The sequence below is a fragment of the Takifugu rubripes genome, chromosome 4 (genome assembly GCF_901000725.2).
Source record: "Takifugu rubripes chromosome 4, fTakRub1.2, whole genome shotgun sequence".
In the NCBI taxonomy this organism is placed as follows: domain Eukaryota; kingdom Metazoa; phylum Chordata; class Actinopteri; order Tetraodontiformes; family Tetraodontidae; genus Takifugu; species Takifugu rubripes.
In genome coordinates, this window is record NC_042288.1 from 721277 (window position 1) to 740125 (window position 18849).

An 18849-nucleotide genomic window follows, 5' to 3' on the forward strand; every position below is an offset into this window, starting at 1 on the left:
GTACCCGAAATATCCTAGGATCTATGTTGTCTGGGGCCATGGGTAGGGTTTGCCCTTGATAGGGTCTGTGATGGTAAATATGTCCTAGGTGATGGGCCAGACTAAGGGTGGTTCATGAACTCACTATGAAAAACAATAGAGAGGACCCCACTCAGGAGTGAGGCCTGGGGGAACCTGGTGGATAGATCTCAGCCTACAGGACGCAGCCGGGCTCAGTTCAAAATGACAAAATGGGTCTGCCTTCCAGTAGGCTCACCAAATTTAGGAAGATTCATGAGGGGCGGTGCAATGTGGTTTTGGGTGGCAGTTGTGGCCGGGCACCTCAACATCCCAATCCTCGGAGCAAAATTCTGGCTTTAAGGACATAGAATGTCATCTCGCTAGGGGATAAGCTTGTGCAGGAGTTTGAGAGATACTTGCTCAAGATGGTTGGGCTCACTTCCACACATAGGATGGGTTCTGGAACCCTGCTCCTTGAGAGGGGATAGACCCTCCACTACTCTGGAGATACCAAGGATCATCAGCAGCAGGCTGGTGTAGGCTTACTCAGAGCACCCCATCTCAGCTTCCATGTGTTGGAGTTCACTCCGGTAAACAGGAGGGCCACATTCCCTGCACCTATGGATAGGTCTCTTGTTGTTGTTTGTGCCTCCGGGCCAAACAGCAGAAGAGGGGAGCTGAGTTGTCCACCGTTCACCATCTGGCAGTGAGTTAGATTGAATGATGGGGTAGGAAGTTAGACAGACCTGAGAGACCAAAACGATTTTAAGGATCCATTTGGCATGTCTGGCCGAGCCCTTTATCAGGGAGGTTCTTAACTCCCACCTCTGAGAGAACTTCTCCCAGATTCGGAGGTGAACCATCTACTCTGTCTCCCTTGTCAAAACAGTAGTTTGGAGTTGTAGATTCAAGGTCTCTGGTCCCAGTCATGAAGTAACTGACGCCTTCAAGCCGAAGAAGGAGTCCTAGCATTCGACAGGTACCAGCAGGCCCCAACCCAGGCTGTCCTGGAGGCAAAAACTCAAGTCTGGAAGGAGTGAGGCCATGGAAAAAAAACTATTGATCAGCCACTAATGAATTTTTGAAAACTGTCCAGTCATTCAGGATGGGGAAGCAGTGCATTACCAACACTGTTTAAAGTGTGTGTGGGGAGCTGCTGACCTGAAATGAAAAATTCTTGTCATGCCCGGAAGGTTTCTGCCTGGATACTGGAGAGGAGTATTCTGAACCCTGGATTCAGGAGGAACAATGAGGTTTCTTGCTGGTCGTGGAACATTGGAACAGCCCTATACTCTCCACATGGTGCCTTGCGGTTCGACATGTGCTTTGTTGATCTGAAAGAGGAATTTTTCCACATCCCTCGTGGTATCCTGTGGGGGGTGCTATGAGAACGGGGTGCGCAGTCCTCTGCCAAGGGCTGTTGAGTCACTGTATGGCCACAGTTCATATAGCCAGCAGTAAGACCTGTTTCTGGTGAATGTTAGACTCTGGCAGGGCTTGGACCTTTGGCATATACGGGGACAGTTGGCAGCCAAGTGAGAAGCAGCTGGAATGAGAGGTCATCACTGAGGATGACAGGCAGATTGGTGCAACCTCTGAGGTTATGCAGTCTGTGTACCAGATTGTTGACTGACTACAGTCCTACTCTCACCTCTGTTCAAAACCTTTGGGTAGTGACCAAAAGAACAATATTGCAAATACAAGTGGCCAAAATGAGTGGGTGGCTAGGCGTATCCTCAGCTTTTTCAGTCTCAACACGTTTACTGAGCATATTTTGTTACTAAAACATCTTTAATGTGCTTTGTAATTCTGCTAGTGCAGAATATAAGTGAATGTAACAGAGGTGAAAAGAGAGCATAAGACAGTAAAGCTACAGCCTAGACATAATTTGAAAAGGGGTAAAGTGTAACAAACAGCACCATGGGCTGCCCCACCCACCTTCTAGCACCCCTGTACCCACCGTATTAAGAGTTACAAATGTTTTTATAGGTTACAAAAACAAATTCCAGCAGATTAAGAAACTCCAGGTAGACTGGAAAGATGCTGCACTAACAGCTCTCACAGATTGTGCACACATGAGAGTGCATCTTAATGAAGCTGACCAGTGACATCAGTCTTATATGCTTACAGCTGCCAAAAGAGCATTCCAGAAAATAGCCCAGACATGTTGGGATTTAGGTACAATGAAGGTGTACTAGTTGTAGATCCTTTGTCTATTCCTACCGAGAGCACTTCACAGATCATATCCCATAAAACCAGAGGCAGCTTGTTGTGTTGCCTCGAGCTCCACTTGTATCTGACCCACACTTTTAAATGACAGGCACCAAAGATGCTGTTTTCTGTGATTGTTACTGATTTCCTCAATTCCTGACAGTCAGTTTTAATCCCATCTACTTTTTTACCTTACTGTTGTGGAACTTGATGCTACTCCTAAGGCTAGTACTGTGCTGCCCCCTCCTCTATTCACCACAAATCATAGCTTTAACTGAAGCATGCGAATAAGACAGAGACCAAATTGATCATAACAATAGAAAAAAACCTATTCTTATTCATGCATTAATTTTGCTCATAAGTGGAAAAATAGAGCTTTAGTTACATCGACTGGAGAAGAAGATTTGAGTAGGTCTTTATTAGAGGCTGTACAGTTACCAAAACAGCATCAGTTTGTAAATGGGTATAGAACCGGGACTCCACCTACAATGACAGATTGTTTCAATCATTCTTAATTTGGCGGTCAGCTGTTAATCAGGATGTGGATTAGATCAGTTATCCCTAGTGTAATCAACAGAGGATCGTTAGCTACAGCAGAGACGCAATAATGGGACTTGCATAGCAATTAGAAGAAACCAGTCTAGTGACTTGGAAAAGTAGATCATCAAAAGTTCACTATGGGGGCGAGAAAGGTGGGGCTGGTAAGATGTTTGGAACATAATGGTGCAAATTTAGTCCAAATAATACAGCTCCAATGGCTTAGTTACAAGAGCTCCAAAGACATTAACGAACCTCTCACATGAGACTTCCATTATTGGATCCTTATTTCAAAATGTTGGAGTCACGGTTTGGCGGAAGAACAAGCAGTCGGTGTTCTGTTGCGTTTTCAACAGAAGAGGACTCAATTTGATGATTGCACTTTGGGAAATCCACAGAAACCTTGTTCTACCACAGAAGCGTTTGCATGTTCTATTAATCTTGATGAATGAATTCCTATGTTGTCTTTGTGATTTTGAGATTTTGAGAGAGTAGAAAACAGGGGGGGAAGGTTAGAAATGCCACATTTTCCATCTTATTCCTCATTCTTATTAGAAACCATATATCCTATGATTGATGCACTTTGTAAAGAGCTGATGGAAGGTTGCATGAGACCTGGGGAAAGACAGAAGGAGGTCATGATATATCTAAGACTATCACGAGACCCCTACAGAGGCTGGATTGTGTCCCTGTATAGGGTTAGGGTTACCCCTTTTAATATTCCACAGGTGGTTTTGTCACCTCTGTAGTAGGTTCAGGGGGTTCTGAAGTTCTACTGTATAATTCGACATATTACAACCGTTCAGCCTCGAAAGAATTGTTTTGAAACCAGGAGCTCTGGAAAAAAAGGCCACATACTGACGCGTCCTATTAAGCTTCCGTTTGAAAGAACAATTTCTTTCCACTAACACATTCTTTCAACAACATTCCCTCTGGTGGCTAAAGGAAACTAGAAATGATCTATAATACTTACTTTCTGTTAAAATAACAGCAATAAGACATCTAATGTGGCAAATTTAGATCAAAGGAATTCAATTAACCTTTTATTTGTCTGTTAGATTCCATAGAAAGTTGGAGTTTTGTGTTTCAGGATTTAGAATGCATCAAAACAATATCAAACAATGGGTACATCTGGAAGTGACCTTCTCACGGGGATTACTTTGTTCTGGCACCAGCTCAGCACCACATCAAGGAATCCTATTAGACTATTTACACACAAACACACACCCAAATAACTGGGGGAATAAAGCCAAAAGATCACGTCAAGAAAGACAGTGTGGTCACAATGTTTGCACCTTTAGTCGTGCTACGGTAATGGGAGAGGAGCAAGAGGAAACCAGTACTGAGGATCAGAGGGAGGAGGAAAAAATAAAATGTGTGTGTGTGTGTGTGTGTGTGTGTGTGTGTGTGTGTGTGTGTGTGTGTGTGTCAGGACAAGCACATTAAAGAAGAGCACAGGTCTGCAAGAGAAATTATTGCTTTGGTGATGCTGAAAGATCTGATATGTGAGCAGGGACTTCCCAGATCCATAGGTTGCCCTGGCAACATTCTTTAACTTCCTGCTCTTTCCGATGAGACGAAAGCTGACTGAAGCGGTAAATACAAATCGCTGTAGTTGGTGTTTCAACAGCAGAGCATGAAGGACAGATGCCGATTGCTGCCTCCGCGACCCAAGGAGCAGAGTAGAGGTGGAGCAGCGCTCCAGGAGGGAGACGTGTGAGCACGCGTTTTTAATGTGCTTAAACTACTTATGGAAGCAGAAGCATGAGTGGGCTGGAGATGCCACGCAGGGATCCAGCTGCAGTCTGGAGCTCCACGTGTGACTGTTTTCTGACCCACATAGAAGAGTTCCTAATGTCTTGAGGTGTGGTGCTTCCGTGCCCCTCCCCACCACACAATGTAGACACTGCTGTCACGTGCTGGACTCAGACTTCTGAACGAATGCAACCAGCACAACTGTCCTTAAGGAGCAAGCAACAGTTTTTAGTGAATAAATAAAAACACAACTGCTGTGTGGGCCAGTATGAACTGTGATGACACATGCTGCAGTCTTTCACTTCCTTTGACTCAGGAGAAATTAACAATGCAAGTTGAAGCAGAGACATCCTGTTTGAGACGTTCACACAAGGAAAATGACGAGTTAAAAATATAAAGGCTGTTTCCCCAGTAACCTTTACTGATATAATCAGGATGACTGGTGCAACTGGCAAATACTGAAGCCCGAGGCAGAAACTGAATAAAAGAATCTTTGCCAAGAACTCAATTTGCCTGCAGTTAAATAGCTCTAATAAGTGAGTATTTAAAGTGAAACCCGAAGAGAGACCATCTGTTGAAGGCAGAGCTGTGGATCGATACGACACACAGCGACGCCAGCACCGAGGAGACACTCGCGTCCCTGAAGCTGCTGCGGGTCTGCAGGAGTTTATCAGGCGCAGCCAGGCTGGTTCTGTGCCCGCGGTAACGTGAAGCAGAGTGAAATTGTTACAGCCCGTTTACGGCTTTAACTCCAGCTGCTTGCGCAGTTAACACCGAGCATGAAGCCTGGAGCTCAACTCGGTCCACATGAAGCTGAGCGCCCAACTTTTCTGCCTACGACTCTTACAGTTGCGGGTTGTTTTGCATACCTGTTAACAGCACCGTGGGCACCAGAAGGTAGTAGAAGAGCCACACGATCACCTGGAGATCCATGTCAGTGAAGATCAGTAACTAGGTCGGTACGGTTTGATCTGTTCTTTCCATTGACTTCAACTTCAGAAGCGTCTCAAGGAACAAACGTCAGGTACCCTCATGGACTTAATACCATCACGACCTGGATGCCGGAGAATCTTCACACACCAAACGAGCCATTGTTCCCGTCGATGAAGTTTAAAGGGGAGATAAATTAATTAAGCTTGTGTATTGAAGTCTGTCATTGGAATGGCAACGGATTGCTTTTTTTTTTTTAGAAAAAAAAAAAGGAAAGGGGAAAAGCTTTTGTTGTGTGTATTCCTGAGGAGGGGCCCAGTCTGAAGTCAGAAAGCTGCATGTGGAAAATGTGATTCACTGGCAAGTGAGTGTGAAGGGCGTTTATAGAAGAGCTATTCAGCAGCTGCTGCAGGTCGCCTCCCCGCGCCGCTGCAACCGCTCGGGCGGTGAAACCCGAGTCACTGCTCGCCTGTGCACCGCTCAAACACCTCCCAAAGTTGGGTCCCATTCTCGCTGCTCCTGGGCTTTCTGTCACAGCTGGATAGGTTAACAGACCATTTCGATATTGGCCTTTGTATTGCGCAATTATCTCTTCACTGACACGTTTTGCTTTTATTTGTGTGTTTAATGTAGTTTCGGTGCCTCATTTGATTACTTTTTTTTCCCGTTCTGCGTGGAATTTGTGCATTAACTTTTCCTCAAAGTAACACGTGATTGTTGATGAGGAATTTTAATATAACCCATAAAGCACTGATCAGTTACTACATTTGTTATGTGATGTTTCCTAAAATGCGTCCAGGATTACACTAATACACACTTCTTTCCTGACTACATTTACTGCGTTGTGTACGTGATGTTGTGTACGTGATGTTTGCTGAAAATCTTTAATTGTGTAAATCGGTTAGCCAGCGGTTGCATGGAATGAATGAAGACGAACCAGTTGGAGAGGAAACGTCAACATTATCTTGTGATTATCTGCAGCTGCAAATACCGGAACATTTGTGTCACAATTCTGCCTTTTAAAAAAACAAAGGATGACTGGTGACGTTTACTGGGTTCAACTTTAAAAAACAAAAACAAAACCCAAATATATATGTAAGGCAGCTTATTTCGAACTATTTAACGGATTTTGTTTTCTTATTTACAGTCATACTCAGCACTCTGTAAAAAGATCACATTTGTCACATTTGTTGACAACTTTAGGGTATTATTTGTCACGTAGATGTTTGGCGAGAGTATTGGACGCTAATAGCGTCTGTGAATTAAAAACATTAAACTACTTGGTCCAAGTTTGACGGCGCAACATTAAGTTACTGGCGATAGATCGAATCTGCAGGATTCTGTCCCCGCCCCGGGGGCGTGGCTTCACGGAATGCCCGCCAAACTTCTTTTCACTTCCTGCGTGGTGTGAGCGTTTCCGGTGTGTGTTGCTGATAAATGTTTACGTGCGTTGGGGGTCTCCTGTAGAACCAGAACCAGAACCAGAGCCAGAGGAGCTGCAGCATGGCGCAGCCTCGCCTCACCGACTACTTCACGCAGAGAAAGAAAGGCATCACCCGCGAAGGGAAGCCAGCTCCGCGGCGCAGCCGCCGTGGATGCAGCCCCCCCGCCATTAGCACCGGCTCACCACACAAAGATCTCCCTTCGTCTTCGGTCCACGAAGAATTCGTCCGAGTCGTCGACGAGGCAGCGGGGCTGAACGGTGGGGCTCCTGTTGTGGGCAGCAAGACCTCTCCTCGGACCCCAAAGCGGACTTTAGATGGGGCCTCGTCCACCACGGACGCCAGCACGGCCAAGAAGCGACAGGTCGAAGCCACTGGGGATTTTAACGTTAACATCCCGGAGAAAGTTCCCAAGAAGACCTCCAGGAAGAAGCTGGTCCTCCCTCCCACCTCCCCAGCGGTAACCTTCCATAGTCTCATTAGTTTCTCATGTCGCGCTCACTAACACAGTTGTTGGGGGTTATTAACCGGGCTGGTGTGTCCAGGGGTCCTGTGAGGACACGCAGCCCCCCGCAGCTCCCTGCGGTGGTGTCGGAGCCAGCGGATCCACCCCGGGAGAGGGACCCATCAGCTGGAGACATGGGCAGGGCAGCAAGGTAACGTCCCCCGGCTGGGTTTACATGGCAACTGCTGCTAACACAAACCAGCTACTGAGCCATTTCATCACAAACAGCTGGAAAATAGAATCGCTCTTAAAAATGAGGCAGGCGTTTGTAGGTGACGATGCCTCCAGAGGGAGACGTGCGTTCTGTTAGTTGTTAAGGTCTGTTGTTGGGTCTGGTTAAGCAGGAACAGTTGGCGTGTGATCATCGTGTTATTGGTGGTTTTCAGGCTCTGAGTAAAGAGGACATGGCAACCCTCAAGTCTTGCCTCCAGAAGGTCAAAAAGCCCAACGCGACCTCCGTGACATCTGCTCCCACGCCGCCTGCTGATCCCAGCACGCTGAAGGCCCAGCTGGCACAGGCCAAAGAGCTGGTGGCCAAGGTCCAGAGACGTAAGGAGAGGCCAGAAGCCCCGAGTCAGCAGCAGGATGCAGAAGCCCGGGACAGGTGAGTGTGTCTACACACCTGGGCACACAAGCCCAGAAATACCCAGGAGATGTGTTTTCGATCAGAGTGAACCACAAAAATCTGGAAATCCACGAGGGACCGCTTCGCCTTGGTGGGGGACAAAACGCCAGCGAGGCCCCTCCACCCTGAACGCTCCCAGTTGCCCGTGACGCCCGACTGAAATGTGTCCTGTGGTTTTCCTCAGCACCGAAGCGCCAGCGTACCAGCGCTACCACACCCTGGCCCAGGCGTCCCCCCCCGGCCTCTCCCTGCCCTACCAATACAAGGTGCTGGCTGAGATGTTCAGGAGCATGGAGACGGTGGTGGCCATGCTCTACAATCGCTGTGAAACCCCCACGTTTGCCAAAATAAAGCAGGGGGTTCAGGACATGACTCACAAGTGCGTAAAGCCACGGTTTCTTCATAGATGTCATATCTGATGTTCTGCCGGGGTTCTTCCTGGGGCCGTTGAAGCGTCCTAACATCAGGATTAGAGTTTCATGTCCTGGATCCTAATCTTTATCTCCCAAATAGGCGCTTTGAGGAGAGCCATGTGGCTCAGATAAAGACGGTCTTTCCTGAGGCCTACACCTTCAGACAAGAGAAGAACATCCCTCCGTTCACCGGCGGCTTTAAGAAAGGAACCTACCAGCTCACCATGGAGCCAAGCTTCGCCTCTGGTGAGAACCTCGTACATCCTGTCCCCCCTGGGGCTTTCTCTATAGAATATTCTAGACTGACCAGGTATGTGACGGGTCCGGCCCACGTTGTCTCCGTCCAGACCAGAAGGGAATCTGTCCCGTCTTCTCCGCCTCCAGACTCCTTGAACGAAGACGAACCTTCCATCTCAACCTCGTCTCCATCGTCAAACACCATCACAAGGTCAGCAGTTTTCTCCGTTCATAGCATGCGCACACACACACACACACACACACACACACACACACGTAAAGGATGATGCTTTAGGTCCAGCATCACTCATGTCCCAGTCCGTTTCTGTGGTAAACCATCATTTTGATCACCACCAGAACTTGTTAATAAGTTGTATCAGAAGAACTCTGCAGTTTTCTCCACCATTTATATCTCCACCTTCCACCCCCTCTGTTTGCAGGCGTTTCTCTCCTCACTGGTTCCTCCGATGTCTGTCCCGGAAGACAGACTCACCCGCTGGCACCCCCGCTTCAGTGTGGACACCGTCCCGCCTGTGGGGCTCGGCGTGCTTCCTCAGCCCCCTCACACTGAGAAACTGTCAACAGCGCAGGAGGTCCTGGAGAAGGCTCGCTCCATCATCACTCCCAAGGTACAGTCAGTGTTTGGTCGGGGGGGGGGGGGGGGTCTGCTCAGGACAGGCTGAGAAGCTCCACAGGTCAGATGATCCACGTCAGAGCTGAGACGTCTTCTCAGGACTCGGCTCTTCATCATCATCCATCCATATTAATCCATCCAAGCTGAGCCCAGGTGTGTGTGTGTGTGTGTGTGGTCCTGTGTTCAGATGGAGAAGGCCCTGGTGTCGCTCACTCTGACCCCAGAAGATGCCGTAGAGGTCCAGGAAACGGCGCCTCCTCAAACCCCAGCTGATCAGCTCCCTCACGGCCTCAAAGGGGTCTCAAAGTCACTGGTGGACAGGGTGCGCACCACAGGAGGAGGACTTGTCATCACAGGTGCGAGTGCTTATGACCTGACTGCTGTGTTGGCCTTTCAGATTCGGGCAAAGGAGGCCCAGAAGATAAAGGCCGCCATGACCCGGACCTCTGGCCAGGCGGAGCGCCTTTTAATGATGTCCCGGCTGCCGGAGCTGGCCAGGATTCTCCGGAATGTCTTTGTTGAGGAAAAGAAACCTGCGTTATTAATGGAGGTGGCCTGTAACAGGATGGTGGCCAGCTACAGGTCTGCTCTCAGCTCAGGTGGGTTCAGTTCTGGGCCTGGGTTGTGTGGTGGTCTTTGGTCTGGGGGGGGTGCTGCAGTTCCGTTGCTGGCGCTAACGTCTCGTCCTCTCCCACTGACAGGAGAGATGGAGAAGCACGTCCGTTTGCTGGCAGAGGTGGCAGCCGATTGGTTGGCCATCCATCCAGTCAGGAAGGATTTTTACTTAAAGGTGAACAAGAAGATGGAGCTCAGCAGGCGTGGTGGACAGACTGAGCAGCAGGCTGGACCAGGAGCAGAGATCCTGAGGGCGGCTCCTGCTTCTTCAGCCTGGACCTCAGCACGTTGGGATCTGGCGCTGGTTTCTGCACAACACTGGCCCCCTGGAGCTACGGGACGGTGTCACCTGTCGGGAGTGTGACGGGACAGCGACACTCTGGAGACGGAATATTGAATTTTTAGATTCCCGGCGTTTTAAAAAAACCAAGACTTTTTGGGTCCGATTTGTTTGGCAGTTTGTGCCTTCAAACATGGAAATAGACTCTTTGTTTTGTAAACCCTTTATTTTGATTGAATGTCGACCTTTACAGAAATAAAACCTCCCGTTCGGACGAGTAAATATTCCAGTTTCCATTCCATAATTGCACAGGATGACGGGACGAACGGGTTGATCACGTCTGTCCAGGTCGTTGCTACGGCTCACTGGCCCCCAAGGGTTAGTCCACCGTTTTGAGAACGCGCCACATTCTACAAACTCAAAACAGCTTTCATGAAATTCCAGCGGTTTTCGTTGAGTACCTGAGCGCAGAATTCCAGGAGTTTGTTCAGTAGAAGCGTCTTCCATGCTGGTTCCTTTAGCAGCCACGAAGCGCATCAGTCATTCATACAGGTGTTAAAATGATGCAGTCCAGTGTTGACAGGTGGGCCGGCGCTGCTGGCGCCATCAGAACTGGAGCAGGGAGAAGACGGCGTGTGGTTGGAGCCTGTCGGCGCCCCTCAGCTCTTTGAGCTCGATGATGACCACGCACTCCAGGATCTCGGCCTGCAGCGTCTTCAGCAGCTCGCAGGCGGCGTACAGCGTCCCTGCAACACACGGGCCACGGCGGCGTTAACGGGCACCGCTTGTCCTGACCCGACGGGCTGCAGGCGTCTCCTCCTCGTCGGGCTGGACGTTAACGAGCTGCTGATCGTTGCTCACCTCCAGTAGCTAGGAGATCATCAATGATTAGAACCTTCTGTCCTGGAGCCACGGCGTCCTTTTGGATCTCAGCTTCTGCCTGGAAGAGCAGAAATGACACGTTTGTATTTAAAACCTGGTTGGTCGGAACAACGAGGGGGCGTCCCAGACACCGCGCTGTTCTCTACCTTCCCGTACTCCAACTCGTACGCCACCGACGCCGTGGGCCCGGGCAGTTTGCCTTTCTTCCTGACTTGGACAAAGCCAACACCCAGCCGTTGGGCTAGCAGAGGTCCGAAGAGGAAGCCACGGGCATCGAGACCTGCACGTCAGGGAGAACCCACAGGAAGAAGCCAGTCAACACCGATGAGTATTCAGCGCCGTTGCCACGGCGCGCGTCACCATAGCGACAGCAGCGTCAACACACGCAACCATGACAAGGTGACAGAGCAAAACCTGCATCTTTGGAGTTTAAATGTCCACGTTATCTTCAGAGGTGGGACAACCAGCCCTGAGAGACTGAAGGACAGCCTGGTCCTGTGTTCCGTACTGGTCCGATGATGAGAGCAGGGCTGGGGGGGGTCTAAGATAACCCCCCCCCACCACCACCACTCCACGTCCAGATGAGCCAGTTCAGGTGGGTTAGGATGTGTCCATTTTAGAGGGGACTCTGGGGCAGACCCAGGACGTGAAGTAGGGCTTGGATGTCCCATCTAGTCCTGGAACTTTTCTGTGTGTAGGAGGAGGCCGCTGAGCAGAGAAACTGTTCAAATGCAAAGGAATATTCCCATAAATTCAACCTCCTCCTCCTGTGGTTCCACCTGGTGGTCAATAAAAGTGTAGCTGATGCGGCAGCATTTCCACCGGGGTTTGATCCAAGTTCAAAAGCACTCCAGCAGCATGCTGCTAAGCTAACGTGCAACAGATCACAGTCCTACGCAGCAGAGCTGGCTGTCCCGGAGGATCAAGGATCCACCTGTTGGAAGATCTTTAAGATGCAGGTCAAAGCAGCGTAAAGGTTAATTTGGCTAAAAAATGTGGTTTTACCTGCTATCAGATCAACATGCTGATGATTCCTTCTCACGTGTTCTTCAAACAAGTCAATGACGGCAGACAGGGCGGCTGGATCCTTCAGAATGGGACAGATGTCTCTGCAACACAACGGTTTGTATTAAATATTCATTATTCTCAACGTGATATTTCCCATTTAAGTCGTCTGGTCCCCTCAGACGCTGAGAGCAGAGAAAATAGGCCCCCAAAGTGGATCCTGCATGGCTCAACAGCTGTCCATAGTCACCACTATTCTAGATTTGCTTGCTATTGCAACATCTGCATCCATCTGTCAATCATCCACCAGCCCATCCCAGGTCCAACATCCAAGAACAAACAGCCGCTCACACGCTAATTCACCGCCGAGGTCAGTTTAAGGTTGAAGCTCAAACACACACCCTTGGTCTGTGCGAGGAAGGACCCACAGGCCTCACAGAAAGGTTCCTGGTGCCTGGAACCTTCTCAGTGTTAACAGCAACATCTGATCGGACACACAAGGTGGTGTGTGAAGAAGAGCAGCAGCGTGGCTGCAGCCAGAAGGTCAAAAGGTCGAGAGAGCTGTCAACTCATCCACAGCAGCTGGAAGGTGACGTTGCCATAATTCTCATTTAGTCCAACAACTAAATGATGTACTAAGACTGAACAGATGGTTTCCTGTGGGAAACAATACAAGAGGCTGCTCAGTGATGGTGAATCGTTTATGGGAAACACTGACGTGTGTAATAAGGACACTTTGGATTAAACTGAATTAGAAAAACGTGGTTGTCCTCTTTTTCACGTGTGCAACTGTCCAAACTATTTAAATGACAACTAGTCTGTGGGACACTGGAAGCGTGTCCCATCAAGGTGCTGAGGAGTAAATTCATAGAGCAACATCCCATCATTGCAACACGTGAGGCCGCCGCGGGAAACCCACCGGAACACGATTCCTTCCCTGGGAAAGTCTACGAACGCCCGGATGTGTCGTTGGATGTGGAGCAGTTTGGTCTCTGTAGATGCTGGCCATTTCACCTACAATCGGGTTCTGATTCTAATTCCAACAGTTCCTTTTCTTCTTCTTCTTCGTTTTCTTCTTCTTCGCTGTCTTCTTCTTCGCTTTCTTCTTCCTCGTCTTCTTCGCTGTGTCCGAACTCGTCGCTCATCCACTATCTAGGGAGCAGAACTAAGTGCCCTACTTAGTGCACTTACGCTATAACAATGGGTTGTAGATTATACTCTTTTATGTTTCTTTGTTCATCTACTAGTCTGCACTTAAAATCCAGTTTACAGTTATCAGTACAACCAAACTAATTATGAACATAATAATAATAAACTGAATTCTCGTGTCTCGAGTGCTCGTCTGTTATTTTTCACCTTTTAATCCTTTAATAAACATCTTTGTGGATGGCAAAACGCTTCATGTTGTAAAATCAATATCTCCAGTGATAATTATTTTGAGAGTCTTGGTGCAGAATAAAATGTTTAAACTTTAGTCGTCAAAGTTTACGTGACAGAAAAGATGTGCACGCTTCTACCCTTTTAGCGTTAAATAGACTATAGCACCCGACACAATGAATTCAGGATTCCTATCATTCACATTTATATTAAAGCACCTGCATCTCCAGCAACGTCAGGGAAAGTTGCCAGGTTTGAAGCTGCACTAATGAATCGACCTCTTTCTCTTCTACAGTCCCAAACTGTCGTTTATCATTCAACATGAATACACATAATTTAGTTAATGATCTTCTTGACTAGGATAGTTTCGACAGGTAAAAGTTTGCTTTGGTATTTATGGCCAAAAAAAACCCTCCCATTTGTCTCCATTTTTAAAATATAGCTGAAGATTTACAGTTTTGAGGACTTGATGATGGGATCACTCAACAAGTACACAGTAAAAATACTTCACATTATTTCACTTTCAAATATAGTTGAAGTCACGTTGTTTTTTTGTTTTTTTTAAATGTTTTTTTTTTGGGATGTGCTCTTTTAATTAAGTAGGGGTGGACGGTACCAGAGAACCACATCAGCCTGATGAGGAACCGGCGGCTGGGTCGATCTCAGTTCTGCCACTAGGTGGCGGTGACTCAGGCATCAGCGGTGAAACGACACCGGGGGGAAGGACGAAGAAGCCCCGGCTCTGCCATGTAAACACCGACTCGTTCTGAAATAAAGCCGCTAAACCGCTTCGATTTTCGGATGAGAGCAGAGAAAGCGGCGCGTTCAGCGCAGGAGAACATCTGAACCACCGTTGCTCTGTGTCTTTCTTATTAAAAACTAAATTTCCATTCTGCAGCATGTCGAGTGCTCGTGTAACGTCACTATTGGGGCGCGTAACAGTCTCCGGACTGGCTCCGTCACGGTTGGTCGTCGGGGGGGTCGAACGCGGCCGTGAGGGGCCCCTCTGAGAGGGCCAGCGGGGGGCCGGGTCCAGCAGGGAGCCGCGGGGGTCCGGGTCCAGCAGGGAGCCGCGGGGGTCCGGGTCCAGCAGGGAGCCGCGGGGGGCCGGGTCCAGCAGGGAGCCGCGGGGGGCCGGGTCCAGGTGAGCATCGTTCACACTGGCTTTGTTCAACGTTTGGGTGTTTAATAATGGCGGAAGCACATTTTAATCACCTTTTAATTGAATCCGGGGTAATTAAACGCTATTGGTGGAGCTGACTGTCATTCATTTATGTCACTTATATTCATTCGTTTATGTCACATATTCATTCATTTATGTCACTTATATTCATTCATTTATGTCACATATTCATTCATTTATGTCACTTATATTCATTCATTTATATCACTTATATTCATTCATTTATGTCACATATTCATTCATTTATGTCATTTATATTCAGGTGACAAACAAATTTAGGAGCATCAGGTGAGAGAGCGTCCAGCTGACCAGCTGAGGGGGAACGTTGAGCAGGGGGAAGGACACGTCCTCAGGACAGGTCCTCAGGACAGGTCCTCATCTGTCTGTCTGTCTAACTCTGATGTCTCTGTTCCCAGGAAGACTGGTGAGAGACGGACAGGAAAGGAAAGCAGTGGTAGGTTTGCTCCAGTTGCTCGGCCCTGCCCCCCCCCCATCCTCGGTTTAGTCCTGCACAACATTCATTTTAATGGTCAAAGGTATAAAAGCAACAATAAAAGCACCACATGAACCCCTAAACCAATACCAATACCATTTTTATTATCACTTTCGTCTTTTTATAGATTGGAATCTAACTTCTACCTCTCTGTTGTCAGATCTGTGTTGAAGGGAACATCGCCAGTGGGAAAACCACTTGTCTGAAGTATTTCGGCAAAACTAACAATATAGAGGTACTGAAAGAAGATTTGTGAGTTTGCACGAGTGTGTCTGGTGACGTCTGTCTGCGTTAGCCTGGAATGGAACACATCTGCAACGAGGGACGACTGGGACGGATGACTAAAGCTTTATTCATTTATTATTCCTTTATCTGCCCCGTGGGTGGTTGGAGTCGTCCAGCATGGAGGCCTTAGCTAGCTTAGCCAGCCCAGAACAGAGCTGGACCTCCTCACCCTGCCCGGCCTCTTTCTGACCCCCACCAAGATGGCTGAGGCCTCTTCACTCACGCTGGGTCCTCAGGAGGGTCCTCAGTCCTCCAAAAGACCTCGGTCTTCAGAGCAGAGGTCATCGGTTCAGCCTGTGTGGCTAATGTGGAATCACACATTACTCTGGCACCATGGAGGCAGTTAGTCACACAGGCCCCCTCAGCACCGAGGCATCCCAAAAGGGAAGTGCTGTAAGCAAAGAGCGGACAGGAAGGGGTTGGGAAGGGGACAGGAAGAGGACAGGAAGGGGTTGGGAAGAGGATGAGAGGAGGACAGGAAGGGGTTGGGAAGGGGACAGGAAAAGGACAGGAAGGGGTTGGGAAGGGGACAGGAAGAGGACAGGAAGGGGACAGGAAGAGGACAGGAAGAGGACAGGAAGGGGACAGGAAGAGGACAGGAAGGGGTTGGGAAGAGGATGAGAGGAGGACAGGAAGGGGTTGGGAAGGGGACAGGAAAAGGACAGGAAGGGGACAGGAAGGGTGGACAGGAGTGGGGAAGGGGACAGGAAGGGACAGGAAGAGGGACAGGAAGGGGACAGGAAGAGGACAGGAAGGGGTTGGGAAGGGGACAGGAAGAGGACAGGAAGAGGACAGGAAGGGGTTGGGAAGAGGACGAGAGGAGGACAGGAAGAGGACAGGAAGGGGTTGGGAAGAGGACGAGAGGAGGACAGGAAGGGGTTGGGAAGGGGACAGGAAGAGGACAGGAAGGGGACAGGAAGAGGACAGGAAGGGGTTGGGAAGAGGACGAGAGGAGGACAGGAAGGGGACAGGGACCAGCCAGGAGTCATGACATGGACCAAATATGCTAAAAATAGCCTCATTAGTGCTGCAGAGTTGTGGCCCACTGGCATTATTTTTGTCTCCTAATCATTTTGCAAACGTCTCATTATTTCTCTCTTTAAGAGTTTCTTTCTGTCTTTTCTTTAGGTCCTTACAGAACCAGTCAGTAAGTGGAAGAATGTCCACGGACACAACCCTCTGGTACTGGAGTCTCGTTATTAGACATTAGGTTTTAACAAGACTGTAGAACGTAGCGTCCAGCTACACCTCATTACTCTCATCATCATTATCATTACTATTGTGTTTAGATCCTTTCAGACTTCTATTTTGGACCATCAGCTCCTGCTGGAGGGGGACATGGGGGGGTTCCTGTGTAAACGTGTGCTTGTCTCTCCTGACAGGCTCTAATGTATCAGGATCCAGCCCGCTGGGGCATCACACTGCAGACCTACGTCCAGCTGACCATGCTGGTTAATCACCTGTCGTGCCCAGTTAGTGCAGCTCAACCAGCTGATTTCACTCTTTTATGGATCATTTATTCATTATTGCTCTTTATTCCCCATTTATTCATTATTGCTCTTTATTCCCAGTCAACTTCATTGAAAATGATGGAGAGGTCCATCTTCAGTGCCAAACACATCTTCGTGGAGAATCTATTCCGAAGGTACCGCCTCGTTACCCTGGCGACGAGCAGCCACTAACAAGCTTCCTCTAACGTGTGTTTCGGGGGTGGGGGCATGTTTTTGAAGTCCAGGGTGAGTTTGAGGAGCAACGGTGGATGAGGATTCGTTGCTATAGTAGCTTCAGCGAATAATAGAGAGCAGGTGCTAGAGGCACTGTTCTCCATGAGCTCCCTGAGAGCCCAGCATGATAATAGACTTAAAACCAATGGTTGGAAGTTTCAGATGTGCAGCTCAGCGAGGGTCTCCTGGCACAACAAGGTCAAGGGTGGTGTGAGCTGTAGGGTGTCTGACTGCGTCCTGTGTGTCTCCAGTGGACGGATGCCTGCTGTGGACTACGCTGTTCTCACCGAGTGGTTCGACTGGATCACCACGAACATTTCCATCCCCGTTGATCTGATTGGTAAGCCTGTTCTCCTTTGGTCCCTTTGGTTCCTCCCCAGCTTAGCAACAGCTCCATCGGGGGCTCGGAGTGTTGAGTGTTGTTAGTGGTGTTTGTTAGTCTCACCTTATCTCACTTTATCTCACCTCATCTCACCTCATCTCACCTCATCTCACCTTATCTCACCTCGTCTCACCTTATCTCACTTTATCTCATCTTATCTCACCTCATCTCACCTTATCTCACTTTGTGTGTGTGTGTGTGTGTGTTTACCCTGTCTCTGCCCTGTCTCCAGTGTATTTGCAGACAACACCTGAGACCTGTTACCAGAGGCTGAAGCACAGGTGCAGAGAGGAGGAGAGTGCAATTTCACTAGTAAGGAAGCTTTAAATGCTTCAGTGAGCGGGATCGACTGAGGGCTCCAGTCAAACGGCTGTTTCTCATGTGCCCGTCAGGACTATCTGGAGTCCATCCACCAGCTGTATGAAGACTGGCTGGTCAAGCGCACGTACGCGGCCCTTCCTGCCCCCGTGTTGGTGAGCAACCCGTCACACTTTCTCACCAGAACCAACCACCAAACCTTCAGGAGCACATCCCAGGGCTCTCCCTGCCACACAGGCTCCCTCCTCAGAATCTGAGCTTCAGGGTTCAGGACCAGCACCACAATGATTGCAGAACCACCTGTGTAGACCCTGACCACTGTGGGGATGGAGTGGCTCGGTTGGGTCGGATGTGGGTGGAAGTCCTCGCACGAGGTCGCCTCTGGGACGGGGCTGAAGGTGGTGGACTCCAGGGTGGGGAGGACAGTGTTGGTCTGAGTTCACGGCCGTTAGCGTGCACCTTCTCAGCAACGCTCGGAGCACTTCCTGACTGCTGCTGCTTATTTGTGTCACACACACACACACATGGACTCAGCGATGCTTAGAGGTTACTGATGATCTCACACAGATGATTGCAGTATAAAAATGCTGTCACGCCTTTGAATTTCCTCACATCTTTCTTCTCTTTATACTTTATTGGTGGTTTGCTGACAAATCCTCCATGAAATGAACGTGTCATGGTGAAATCTTTAGTTTCCTCTTCACCTGCAGACTCAGGTGGGAAAACTGGGAATAAACGCTTTGTTTTCCCTGCAGGTTATTCCTGGTGACCATGACCTCCAGAAGATGCTTCAGCTGTATGAAGAAAACCGGAATACAATCTTCAGCGCTTGTTCCAGCTGATATCACACTAATTAAGGCATTTTTATACGATTAACCTGTTTCATTTGTTGAATAAATCAGAGTAACAGACTGGTGGACTTGACTCTCGTTAAATCCTTGGAGATTCACTAACATCATCAGGACTTAAAAAGTAACTTTTAAAAATGTTCCTACTCCTGTCTGCCGCCATTTAAA

At 48.8% G+C, this 18849-nt stretch overlaps 4 protein-coding genes across 4 annotated transcripts in view; 2 read left to right on the plus strand and 2 right to left on the minus strand.

The window, feature by feature from the left end:
• The window catches only part of LOC115249545 (piezo-type mechanosensitive ion channel component 1-like), a 42940-nt gene extending 37114 nt beyond the window's left edge, over positions 1–5826 (minus strand). Inside the window, exon 1 of the mRNA XM_029835159.1 lies at positions 5373–5826. Within this exon, the coding sequence (XP_029691019.1) occupies positions 5373–5436 (64 nt within the window). The 5' untranslated portion in view covers positions 5437–5826. The remainder of the gene's footprint in view (positions 1–5372) is intronic.
• A 560-nt stretch (positions 5827–6386) lies between these two features.
• On the plus strand, positions 6387–10268 carry LOC101071855 (DNA replication factor Cdt1). The gene is made up of 10 exons (XM_011619633.2): positions 6387–7335; positions 7421–7531; positions 7767–7984; positions 8190–8384; positions 8519–8664; positions 8766–8866; positions 9096–9284; positions 9477–9611; positions 9687–9888; positions 9991–10268. Exons 1-10 carry the CDS (start codon positions 6937–6939, stop codon positions 10266–10268), a joined length of 1974 nt encoding a protein of 657 aa, XP_011617935.2. The 5' UTR covers positions 6387–6936.
• Positions 10269–10391: 123 nt separating this feature from the next.
• On the minus strand, positions 10392–13672 carry LOC115249633 (adenine phosphoribosyltransferase-like). Its single transcript, XM_029835609.1, has 6 exons — positions 13667–13672; positions 12991–13085; positions 12072–12175; positions 11213–11346; positions 11046–11124; positions 10392–10930 (listed from the first exon to the last, which is right to left on the minus strand). The coding sequence occupies exons 1-6, from the start codon at positions 13670–13672 to the stop codon at positions 10791–10793; spliced, it is 558 nt and encodes a 185-aa protein (XP_029691469.1). The 3' UTR covers positions 10392–10790.
• Positions 13673–14897: 1225 nt separating this feature from the next.
• Positions 14898–18747, plus strand: LOC101072081 (thymidine kinase 2; the record flags this gene model as incomplete). Its single annotated transcript, XM_003978304.3, has 10 exons — positions 14898–14919; positions 15048–15085; positions 15285–15359; positions 16538–16591; positions 16792–16881; positions 16981–17054; positions 17385–17473; positions 17748–17827; positions 17908–17988; positions 18589–18747. Coding segments are annotated over 10 exons (690 nt in total), but the record flags the coding sequence as incomplete, so codon positions are not given.
• Between the last annotated feature and the right edge of the window lie 102 nt (positions 18748–18849).

Excerpts from the sequence above, each read along its gene's own strand:
- LOC101071855 (XM_011619633.2), top strand. The coding sequence starts at position 6,937 with ATGGCGCAGCCTCGCCTCACCGACTACTTCACGCAGAGAAAGAAAGGC. Across the intron at positions 7,532-7,766 it reads GACATGGGCAGGGCAGCAAG|GCTCTGAGTAAAGAGGACAT; the intron begins GTAACGTCCCCC and ends GGTGGTTTTCAG. Across the intron at positions 9,889-9,990 it reads CAGGTCTGCTCTCAGCTCAG|GAGAGATGGAGAAGCACGTC; the intron begins GTGGGTTCAGTT and ends TCCCACTGACAG.
- LOC115249633 (XM_029835609.1), bottom strand. Across the intron at positions 11,347-12,071 it reads GCATGTTGATCTGATAGCAG|GTCTCGATGCCCGTGGCTTC; the intron begins GTAAAACCACAT and ends CCTGACGTGCAG. Across the intron at positions 10,931-11,045 it reads TGATCTCCTAGCTACTGGAG|GGACGCTGTACGCCGCCTGC; the intron begins GTGAGCAACGAT and ends CGTGTGTTGCAG.